This window comes from Oncorhynchus tshawytscha, unplaced genomic scaffold (assembly GCF_018296145.1).
Source record: "Oncorhynchus tshawytscha isolate Ot180627B unplaced genomic scaffold, Otsh_v2.0 Un_contig_8627_pilon_pilon, whole genome shotgun sequence".
Classification (NCBI taxonomy): Eukaryota; Metazoa; Chordata; class Actinopteri; order Salmoniformes; family Salmonidae; genus Oncorhynchus; species Oncorhynchus tshawytscha.
The window spans coordinates 102,354-114,982 of NW_024609162.1; the positions used below are offsets into that span (position 1 = coordinate 102,354).

The 12,629-nt window shown below is 45.0% G+C and overlaps 1 protein-coding gene across 1 annotated transcript; it reads right to left on the bottom strand.

Annotated features, from left to right (window-relative positions):
* Positions 1 to 2,416: 2,416 nt before the first annotated feature.
* On the bottom strand, positions 2,417 to 12,185 carry LOC112241107 (rab-3A-interacting protein-like; the record flags this gene model as incomplete). The annotated part of the gene is given in 5 exon segments (XM_042314380.1): positions 2,417 to 4,179; positions 6,838 to 6,907; positions 7,811 to 7,910; positions 12,075 to 12,086; positions 12,088 to 12,185. Coding segments are annotated over 5 exon segments (363 nt in total), but the record flags the coding sequence as incomplete, so codon positions are not given.
* Positions 12,186 to 12,629: the final 444 nt, after the last annotated feature.

A 12,629-nucleotide genomic window follows, 5' to 3' on the forward strand; every position in this document is an offset into this window, starting at 1 on the left:
CTGAGGGGCTCCAGTGTTGAGGATCATCAGCATAGTGGATGTGTTCCTGGCGTGTTCCTGGTGTGTTCCTGTACTTCCTGACGGCGGCCCGTCAGGAAGTACAGGATCCAGTTGCAGAGGGAGGTGTTAAGTCCCAGGATCCTTAGCTTAGTGATGAGCTTTGAGGGCACAGTGTTGAACACTGAGCTGTAGTCAATGAATAGCATTCTCACATAGGTGTTCCTTTTGTCTGGGTGGGAAAGGGCAGTGTGGCGTGCAAAAGAGACTGCATCATCTGTGGATCTGTTGGGGGCGGTATGCAAAGTGAAGTGGGCCTAGAGTTTCTGGGATAACGGTGTTAAGGTGAGCCATTACCAGCCTTTCAAAGCACTTCATGGCTACGGACGTAAGTGCTACGGGTCTGTAGTCATTTAGGCAGGTTGCCTTTGGGGACTATGGCGATCTGCCTTGACTCATTTTGGGTCTTGTTTCTAGTAAACCAACGTAGTAGGTGTAGAAAGACACCTGAAGCGTCCCTACCTCTTCAGGGGGACCAGAAGTTAGGTTGAAGGGGAGCAGATGGACAGCTGTCTATGCCAAGACCTTTCCACTTGTTTCCACTAGGGAACACTGGGCGACAATACAGTCACCGTTTTCAGAGCCCAGAGATAGTCATATTTCAGTACAGTGGTTCCTATTTAGACCAGTGGTTCCTAAGACCAGTGGTTCCTATTCCCTGACCAGTGGTTTCTATTCCCAGACCTGTGTTTCTACTCAGTGGTTCTATTCCCTAGACCAGTGGTTCTATTCCCTAGACCAGTGGTTCCTATTCCCTAGACCAGTGGTTCCTATTCCCTAGACCAGTGGTACAGTAACCAGTGGTTCCTATTCCCATAGACCAGTGGTTCCTATTCCCTAGACCAGTGGGACCAGTGGTTCCTATTCCTAGACCAGTGGTTCCTATTCCCTAGACCAGTGGCATTCCCTAGACCAGTGGTTCCCATGCTACTAGGAGAGCCCCCTGCATGAGAAGACTCATGAGACCATAGGGTTACTGCTAAAAAGCACACGAGTGGGTACTACAGGTGTACTCTGGGAAGAGCAAAATTCCGTTGGTGGTACAGTAACCGAAAAGGTTGGGAACCACTGCCCTATAGAGTGCACTACTGTTGACCAGAGCCCTACATGTACCCTAGTCAAAAGTAGTGTACTATATAGGGAATAGGGCTCTGGTCTAAAGTAGTGAACTATATAGGGAATAGGTTACCGTTTGGGACGCACAACATGGGTATTGAACCAGGAAGTATTTTATATGCAGTATAATTGTGTTCAGTCCAAGATAATAAAGTTTATAGTGTTGAATCTATACTGCAGAGGAGGCTGGTGGGAGGAGATATAGGAGTGTTGAATCTATACTGCAGAGGAGGCTGGTGGGAGGAGATATAGGAGTGTTGAATCTATACTGCAGAGGAGGCTGGTGGGAGGAGATATAGGAGTGTTGAATATATACTGCAGAGGAGGCTGGTGGGAGGAGATATAGGAGTGTTGAATCTATACTGCAGAGGAGGCTGGTGGGAGGAGATATAGGAGTGTTGAATCTATACTGCAGAGGAGGCTGGTGGGAGGAGATATAGGAGTGTTGAATATATACTGTTGAACTCTGTGATTGTGAAAGACGACAACAAATTGACATTTTTAAATGCAGTAGAATTGCAAACATATTGAAACAGTAACATACTACTGTATAAAAGGACATCATTTCACCAAGATTTACAATCCAGTTGAAAGCCCAGAGACGTGGCAGGAAGGAGAACCATTAACAGGAAGATAAGTTGCCCTACTTTTATAAGACAACGCATGGGCAACGTGCAGAATGTACTGAACAATGTACATATCTATTTTTATTATGCAGTAGAATTGTGTCCTGACAATTTTACCCTGAAATGTGTCATCATATCTACACTGACTGAGTGTGTTCGGGACAACAGATTTCATGTTCACAAACAGACACGTTGGTTCCAGAGGTATACCATTTTTATTCACTGTGTTCCAGAAAGGCACTAAAATAAATTGAGGAAAGCTTGGAGTTGGAATGTTAACAGAGGGACATGGAGGGATGGAAGGATGGAAAACCAGGAAAAGGTATATAGATTGGAACGTTCACAGACCACACACACCACACGTACACACACACACACCACGACAACACAGCTACATAGTTCTAACTAAGGATTGGTAAAGAACTAAAAAAAGCCAGAGAGAATGTTCTTCATCATCATCATCATCGATGTGTTTTCTAAAACCTTCAAAACATTTGTCCAGATTCTTCTAAAGTCCTTGTATTGGACAGAACCCAACAGAATCCTCCTCCTCATGTTCTGCTCCCAAATGGCACCTAATTCTCTACATCACGGGTCCCAAACATACGGGGCGCCCGAAGTGTCACGGGAGGGCACGGGACCTTCCGATCTAAAACGAAGCGTCACTCCGCAATGCATTAGGCTAGAAACAAGTAGTAAAATGACAAAGAGGAAGACTCTGATGCACATGGGGAATGTATTTGCTTTGTCTCTATGACATTGAGAAGCTGAGCTTACGACCTTCTAAAGTCGAGGAGTCAAAAGAAATTGGACTTCGCTTGCGGAGTAATGTTATACAATGTGTGACTCCGTCGCTATCAATTGATCGAATCACTTCCTGTAAAATAGAATATGCATAATTAAATTGACGGTTCATATAAATTATTGTTATAAAACATTTGGTAGCGGAAAACATTTTGGGAAATCAGGTCTAGACTATTTATTTCTATTATTATAGTTATCATCATCATCATCATCATCGGGGCTCCTGAGTAGCGCAGCTGTTTAAGGCACTGCATCTCAGTGCTAGAGGAGTCACTACAGACCATGGTTCGAATCCAGGCTGTATCGCAACCAGACGTGATTGGGAGTCCCATAGGGTGGAGCACAATTGACCCCGCGTCGTCAGGCGTCGTCAGGGTTAGGGGGTTTGGCCTTGGTAGGCCGTCATTGTAAATTAGAATGTGTTCTTAACTGACTTGTCTAGTTAAATAAAAAGGTTAAATAAAAAACACAAAATAAAATAAATAAATTGCCTAAAATAAGTCATGAGTCATTTTCCTAGGTCCCTCAAATGAAACAAAATGAAGCTGCTGTTGTATTTAACAAAGGCAGTCTCAATAAACAAAATGATGCAACCGGTTTGGGAACCCCTGCTGTGCATACTGCACCACTACAGCAGTTAACTATATAGGGAATAGGGTGCCATTTGTGACTCAGCCTTGTAGTGTGGACAGAAGAACTCATTCAGCGTTTCTTACATATAATAACGGAGTCAAGTTACATACAGCAGCGTGGTCGTCACCATAGTTACGGTCCTCTGGTTTTAAATACGGACTGGGAGATAGATGGATAGAATAACCACAGATGGCTGGATGGACGGAGCGCCTCGATTTACACTTGTCCTGTGTCCCAAATGGCACCCTATTCCATATTTAGTGCACTACTTTTGACCAGGGCTCATAGGGGCCACAAGTCGTGCACTACAGTGAACAGGGTGCCATTTTGAAAGCAGCCGTTGGGTTTAGAGCACTTCCTCTCTGTTTCAATATGCATTTTAGCAGACCAATCAGAATGACAAGCAATGGTCATGTTCCAGACAGACTGACTGAACTACCAATCCCCTTCCTGAATAACTACTCACTGTTATTGGTAGATCAGTCAGTCTGAACTACCAATCCCCTTACATCCTGATTAACTACTCACTGTTATTGGTAGATCAGACAGTCTGAACTACCAATCCCCTTACATCCTGAATAACTACTCACTGTTATTGGTAGACCAGTCAGGATGTAAGGGGCATGCATTTTAAGTCATATACTTGTAGGTATTGAAGACACAGGATGGGAGGACTCTCCTGAAATGACACGTGATTGGATGAGAGATTGGAAGGGGTAGCGATGAGGAGCGGTCCTTCTTCCTTCTGAGAGCCAGGAGGGTAGGATGATTGGAGAGCTATCCTGTCTGTCACGGGAGTGCATCTGATGATAGGTTGAGATTCAGACACGCATCCTCTGTTCTGTATTGTGATTGGTTGGTCACAGTTCCTCCTTGTAGTAGCCCAGCTTAGCAAAACTCATCTCTTTCCTCAACTGCATCACTTCCCAGAACATCTGTTCTGCTAGAGAACAGGAACAGAGATGGAGGAAGGAAAGGAGATGGAGGGAGGAAAGGAGATGGAGGGAGGAAAGGAGATGGAGGGAGGAACGGAGGATTGGACAGAAGAGAGCATAAACATTACAACACATTCTGACTATACTATAGGGACATTATAACACATTATAACACATTCTGACTATACTATAGGGACATTATAACACATTATAACACATTCTGACTATACTGTAGGGACATTATAACACATTCTGACTATACTGTAGGGACATTATAACACATTCTGACTATACTGTAGGGACATTATAACACATTCTAACACTATACTGTAGGGACATTGACATTATACTGACTATACTGTATTTAGGGACATTATAACACATTCTGACTATACTGTAGGGACATTATAACACATTCTGACTATACTGTAGGGACATTATAACACATTCTGACTATACTGACTATACTGGGACATTATAACACATTATAACACATTCTGACTATACTGTAGGGACATTATAACACATTCTGACTATACTGTAGGGACATTATAACACATTCTGACTATACTGTAGGGACATTATAACACATTCTGACTATACTATAGGGACATTATAACACATTCTGACTATACTATAGGGACATTATAACACATTCTGACTATACTATAGGGACATTATAACACATTCTGACTATACTATAGGGACATTATAACACATTCTGACTATACTATAGGGACATTATAACACATTTTGACTATACTGTAGGGACATTATAACACATTATAACACATTCTGACTATACTGTAGGGACATTATAACACATTATAACACATTCTGACTATACTGTAGGGACATTATAACACATTATAACACATTCTGACTATACTGTAGGGACATTATAACACATTATAACACATTCTGACTATACTGTAGGGACATTATAACACATTATAACACATTCTGACTATACTGTAGGGACATTATAACACATTCTGACTATACTATAGGGACATTATAACACATTCTGACTATACTGTAGGGACATTATAACACATTATAACACATTCTGACTATACTGTAGGGACATTATAACACATTATAACACATTCTGACTATACTGTAGGGACATTATAACACATTCTGACTATACTGTAGGGACATTATAACACATTATAACACATTCTGACTATACTGTAGGGACATTATAACACATTATAACACATTCTGACTATACTGTAGGGACATTATAACACATTCTGACTATACTGTAGGGACATTATAACACATTCTGACTATACTGTAGGGACATTATAACACATTCTGACTATACTGTAGGGACATTATAACACATTCTGACTATACTGTAGGGACATTATAAACACTATACTATAGGGACATTATAACACATTCTGACTATAGTGTAGGACATTATAACACATTCTGACTATACTATAGGGACATTATAACACATTCTGACTATACTGTAGGGACATTATAACACATTCTGACTATAGTGTAGGGACATTATAACACATTCTGACTATACTATAGGGACATTATAACACATTCTGACTATACTGTAGGGACATTATAACACATTCTGACTATACTGTAGGGACATTATAACACATTATAACACATTCTGACTATACTATAGGGACATTATAACACATTATAACACATTCTGACTATAGTGTAGGGACATTATAACACATTATAACACATTCTGACTATACTGTAGGGACATTATAACACATTATAACACATTCTGACTATACTATAGGGACATTATAACACATTCTGACTATAGTGTAGGGACATTATAACACATTCTGACTATACTATAGGGACATTATAACACATTATAACACATTCTGACTATACTGTAGGGACATTATAACACATTACAACACATTCTGACTATACTATAGGGACATTATAACACATTCTGACTATACTGTAGGGACATTATAACACATTATAACACATTCTGACTATACTGTAGGGACATTATAACACATTATAACACATTCTGACTATACTGTAGGGACATTATAACACATTCTGACTATACTGTAGGGACATAGTCAGCATGACAACTGGAGACTAAAGACTGCCAGTACGGCTACTGTTGAAGATTGTGGGAATCCTATAAACGACCAAATGCTAGAACAGCCACTCCGTCGCTACGTTAAAAACATCATCGCTTGGCTCCGAACTCGTCTCCTCTATTGAAAACAATGGCGTTCTTGTGCTAGTCGGTAACCTTGAGGAGACTTCTCTAAATGAGCTGTGTGACTGATGAGCCTCCACCCTCTACGGTAATGGACATAGAAATAGAATCAGAATGTTGAGGTGAATGGGGATTCCCCATTCTAGGTATTCCATTTCTGTGCTAATAGGATTCCACCATGTCAGATAGCTGCTGAGTTATCCCAATCTACAGCACCACTGGGTCCATAAGACACACACTACTCTACATGACTTATTCATATGCATGTGGCCTTGTACTGTGGTTTCTTGATAGCACGTCCATCCATTAGGATCCATCCAAAGCTTCACATTAGCTGAAACCACTAAAGACAAAGTGTATTCACATGTGACTGTAGGCAAAAACAACATGGCTGCAGCGATACAGGAAATGCACTGCTAGCTGATCTCACCGTCCTGCAGCTTGACCAGCCCTTGGTGGATGTAGCGGATGTAGGTAAAGAAGTTACAAACTGACGTGATCTGGAGAGAGGGAGAGATCCAGGTTAAATGTCTAGACTGGTGAAACATTAGATGGTGGACATGAATCCTTTTCTTATGCAGGGAATTAGACGTTGATAAAATAGAGTGCTGTGGACGTCGTAGGGGATTACAGGTTGATAAATGAGTGCTGTAGACGTCGTAGGGGATTACAGGTTGATAAATGAGTGCTGTGGACGTCGTAGGGGATTACAGGTTGATAAATGAGTGCTGTGGACGTCGTAGGGGGATTACAGGTTGATAAATGAGAGTGCTGTAGACGTCGTAGGGGATTACAGGTTGATAAATGAGAGTGCTGTGGACGTCGTAGGGGATTACAGGTTGATAAAATGAGAGTGCTGTAGACGTCGTAGGGGATTACAGGTTGATAAATGAGAGTGCTGTAGACGTCGTAGGGGATTACAGGTTGATAAATGAGAGTGCTGTAGACGTCGTAGGGGATTACAGGTTGATAAATGAGAGTGCTGTGACGCGTAGGGGATTACAGGTTGATAAATGAGAGTGCTGTAGACGTCGGGGGATTACAGGTTGATAAATGAGAGTGCTGTAGCGTCGTGGATTACAGGTTGATAAATGAGAGTGCTCTAGACGTCATAGGGGATTACAGGTTGATAAAGAGAGTGCTGTAGACGTCGTAGGTGATTACAGGTTGATAAAACAGAGTGCTGTGGACGTCGTAGGTGATTACAGGTTGATAAATGAGAGTGCGTGTAGGGGATTACAGGTTGATAAATCAAGTGCTGACGTCGTGAGGGATTACAGGTTGATAAATGAGAGTGCTGTGGACGTCGTATTGGATTACAGGTTGATAAATGAGAGTGCTGTAGACGTCGTATGGGTTTATAGGTTGATAAATGAGAGTGCTGTGGACGTGGTAAAACTCACCCGATAACGACAGAAAGGAGACACGTAGTAATAGTTGCTGGAATCTCCAAACTTGATTCTGTGCTTGCAGGTTTTGGTCTGGCCACTAAGGGCACACTTTCTGTGAGGAGAGACAAGAAACAGAGACACAGTGGTAAGGAAGACCATTCTGAAACCAAGTGGTAAGGAAGACCATTCTGAAACCAGGTGGTAAGAAACGCCATTCTGAAACCAGGTGGTAAGAAAGACCATTCTGAAACCAAGTGGTAAGGAAGACCATTCTGAAACCAAGTGGTAAGGAAGGCCATTCTGAAACCAAGTGGTAAGGAAGACCATTCTGAAACCAAGTGGTAAGGAAGACCATTCTGAAACCAAGTGGTAAGAAAGACCATTCTGAAACCAAGTGGTAAGAAAGACCATTCTGAAACCAAGTGGTGAGAAAGACCATTCTGAAACCAAGTGGTGAGAAAGACCATTCTGAAACCAGGTGGTAAGGAAGACCATTCTGAAACCAGGTGGTAATGAATGGACCATTCTGAAAACCAAGTCTAATGGTAAGAAAGACCATTCTGAAACCAACTGGACTGCTCATGTTTAAGGGAATGAGGCCCAGAGACCCTGAAAACAGCTGAATGTCTAATCACTAAAGCTCAAACATCACAGCACATTGATAGGGAGGCCCAGGCCACAGAGCCACGGGGGGAGAGACACACACGGAGCGAGGGAATAGACACACGAAGCCGGGGGAGAGACACACGGGCGAGGGGAGAGAGACGAGGGGAGAGAGACACACACACAGAGCGAGGGGGAGAGAGAGACACACAGAGCGGGGGAGAAAGACACACAGAGCGAGGGAGAGAGACACACAGAGCGGGGAGAGGGAGCGAGGGAGAGAGACACACAGAGCGGGGGGGAGAGAGACTCACAGAGCGAGGGGGAGAGAGACACACAGAGCGAGGGGGAGAGAGACACAGAGCGAGGGGGAGAACACAGAGCGAGGAAGAGACACACAGAGCGAGGGGAGAGAGACACACAAGGGAGAGACACACAGAGCGAGGGGGAAGACACACAGAGCGAGGGAGGGAGAGAGACACACAGAGCGAGGGGAGAGAGACACACAGAGCGAGGGGGAGAGCACACACAGAGCGGGGGGGAGAGAGACACACAGAGCGAGGGGAGAGACACAGAGCGGGGGAAGACACACAGAGCGAGGGAGAGAGACACACACAGAGCGAGGGGGGGAGACACACAGAGCGAGGGGAGAGAGACACACAAGCGAGGCGAGGGAAGACACAGAGCGGGGGAGAGACACACAGAGCGGGGAGAGACACAGGGCGAGGAGAGAGGGGTACACAGAGCGAGGGGAGAGAAGACACAAAGAGCGAGGGGAGAGAGACACACAGAGCGAGGGGAGAGAGACTCACAGAGCGAGGGGGAGAAGAGACACACAGAGCGAGGGGAGAGAGACACACAGAGCGAGGGGGAGAGGGCACACAGAGCGAGGGGAGAGACACACAGAACGAGGGAGAGACACACAGAGCGAGGAGAGACACACACAGAGCGAGGGAGAGAACACACAGAGCGAGGGGGAGAGACACAGAGGGGGAGAGACACACACAGAGAGGGAGAACACACACACAAGGGGCAGGGAGAGACACACACAGAGCGGGGGAGAGACACACACTGGGAGCGGGGAGAGACACACACAGAGCCGAGGGGGAGACACACACAGAGCGAGGGGGAGAGAGACACACACAGAGCGAGGGCACACAGAGCCAGAAATGAAGGGAGGTCCTGGCGAGAGAGAGACACATCAGGGAAGAATGAAAGAAATGTTCAGGGTGGAACCAGAATGAATGAGGTCTTTTACATTGTATTCCCTTCACACAGACAGCGAACCACTGAGAACAAAAACATCATTCCCCCAATTCTCTCTTCTTCCTCCCAACTTGAACAAATAATCTCCTTTAATCACAATATTCTAACCGAGGTCAGAGACATTATCAGGAAGTCAATTGTCAGCGGTGGATTCTGATTGGTCACGGTTGGGTGAGGAAGGAGGATAAAGCAGTTCCAGCACATTGTAATCTCCCCTAGGATTCTAGGAGATGATTACTGATTCATATTGTAGACAGAGCAGAAGGAGAGCATATTAAACACAAACATGGAGATACACTATATATTCAAAAGTATGTGGACACCCCTTCAAATCAGTAGATTCGGCTATTTCAACCTCACCCGTTGCTGACAGGTGTAGAAAACTGAGCACACCGCCATGCGCTCTCCATAGACAAACATTAGCAGTAGAATGGCCTTACTGAAGAGCTCAGTGCCTTTCAAAGTGCCACAGTCACAGTGCCACCTTTTCAACAAGTCAAGCTAGTCAAATTAAGGTCCTGTTAGAGCGGCCCTGGTCAACTGTAAGTGCTGTTATTGTGAAGGAAACGTCTAGGAGAAAAACAGTGGCAGGGCGACACAAGCTCACAGAAAGGGACCATCGAGAGCTGAAGTTGGTAGCGTGTAAAAAGAAAAAAAAGTGTCCTCGGTTGCATCACTCTCTACCGAGTTCCAAACTGCCGTTGGAAGCAACATCCAGCACAGAACTGTTGGTCAGGAGATTCATGAAATGGGTTTTCCATGGCAGAGCAGCAGCACACAAACTGTTGGTCAGGAGATTCATGAAATGGGTTTCCATGGCAGAGCAGCAGCACACGAACTGTTGGTCAGAGATCTGGGCGAAATGGGTTTCCATGGCAGAGCAGCAGCACACGAACTGTTGGTCAGGAGATTCATGAAATGGGTTTCATGGCAGAGCAGCAGCACACGAACTGTTGGTCAGGAGATTCATGAAATGGGTTTCCATGGCAGAGCAGCAGCACACAAGCCCAGAAAGAGCAATGCCAAGCGACGGCTGGAGTGGTAAAGCTCAACGCCATTGGACTCTGGAGCAGTGAAACGTGTTCTCTGGAGTGATGAATCACGCCACCATCTGGCAGTCTGATGGACCAATCTGGGTTTTGAGGATGCCAGGAGAACACTACCTGCCCCAATGCACAGTGCCCTTCCTGTTTCCAGCATGACAGTACCCCGTGCACAAGCGAGATTCATACAGAAATGGTTTGTCGGGATTAGTGTGGAAGAACTTGACTGGCCTGTATAGCCCTGACCTAAACCCATCAAACACTTTTGGGATGAACTGGAAAGCCGACTGCAAGCCCCAGGCCGAATCCAGTGTCCGACCTCACTAATGCTCTAGTGGCTGAATGGAAACAAGTCCGCAGCAATGTTCCAACAACTGAGTGGAAACTCTTCCCAGAAGAGTGGAGGCTGTCATAGCAGCAAAGGGGGACCAACTCCATATTAATGGCCATGATTTTGGAATGAGATGATCGGCTAGCAGGTGTCCACATACTTTTGGCCATGTAGTGTAAGGAGGAGCATGTTGTTAGAATGTGAGGCATGTTAAACAGAACAGTGGGAACATGGAGAACAGTGGAGGAACATGGAGAACAGTGGAGGAACATGGAGAACAGTGCAGGAACATGGAGAACAGTGTAGGAACATGGAGAACAGGAGAACAGTGGAGAACATGGAGAACAGTGGAGGAACATGGAGAACAGTGGAGAACATGGAGGAACATGGAGAACAGAACATGGAGGAACATGGAGAACAGTGGAGGAACATGGAGAACAGTGCAGGAACGTGGAGGAACATAGAATGAACATGGAGACAGTGAACAGGATGTGACATACAGAGAACAGCAGTGAACAAAATGAAGAGCTGAAGAGAAAACGTAGGATGAATGAATGATATAGACAACTATAAATGGTTACTGATAATTCCTCTCAACTTTGCAGAGAATTGCATCTTTCATCTATAGACATCTGTCTGTCTATAGTAGTAGTGGTAGTAGTGGTAGTGGTGGTAGTAGTAGTAGTGGTGGTAGTAGTAGTAGTAACAGCCTACTCCAAACACTGCACCCTGAATTTTTGTCAACAATGAGCAGTGGAAGTCAGTGTGTTAGCTGGGCTGGGCTAGTCGTCAGCTGGGTCAGCTGGGCTAGTCGCCAGCTGGGCAAGCTGGGCTAGTCGTCAGCTGGGTCAGCTGGGGCGTCAGCTGGGTCAGCTGGGCTGTCGTCAGCTGGTCAGCTGGGCTAGTCGTCAGCTGGGTCAGCTGGGCTAGTCGTCAGCTGGGTCAGCTGGGCTAGCCGTTAGCCCGGGGGGTAGTCGCCAGCGGGTTAGTGGCTAGGGTAGTTGTCAGCTGGGGTAGATGTTAGCTTACTCACTTTGGTCCTCCACTCCACAGCAGAGGCCTTGACGACAGGCAGCGTCTGGAAGCCCACCGGCTCCACACTGAGCGTGTTCCTCTCCACTGCCTCCAAGATGGCCGACCCCAGCTACAGGAAGGTTAGAGTTAAGGGTGAAAGTGCTCTGAAGACCACCTTAAATCCACAGCCTCCAAGATGAGGTCAGATGTTAGGGGTCAGGGTAAAGTACATTATATTTATAGACAGTACTGCTTCAGTTACTTCTCGTTTTAGTCAACATTTCTAAATACTTCTTTCAGTAAGTGTCAGTTTCTCATCTGTCAGTACCTCTATTCTGCCACAAGAGGGCAGTGTAACAGATCAGTCTATTCAGAGTACAGAATAGTGTTGCAGGGTACAGCGAAAGTTCTGTACAGTTTAGACTGTTCTGGGCTGCATTAGCTCCACAGTCCCCACTCATGCTGCACAGACACTGACACGCTTGAATATTGAAAAGATAAACCGTAATGAAATTGTTCATTACGGTTCGCAAAACAATGTCCATAAAGGCCAGAAATGTTTAACAATGCAGGA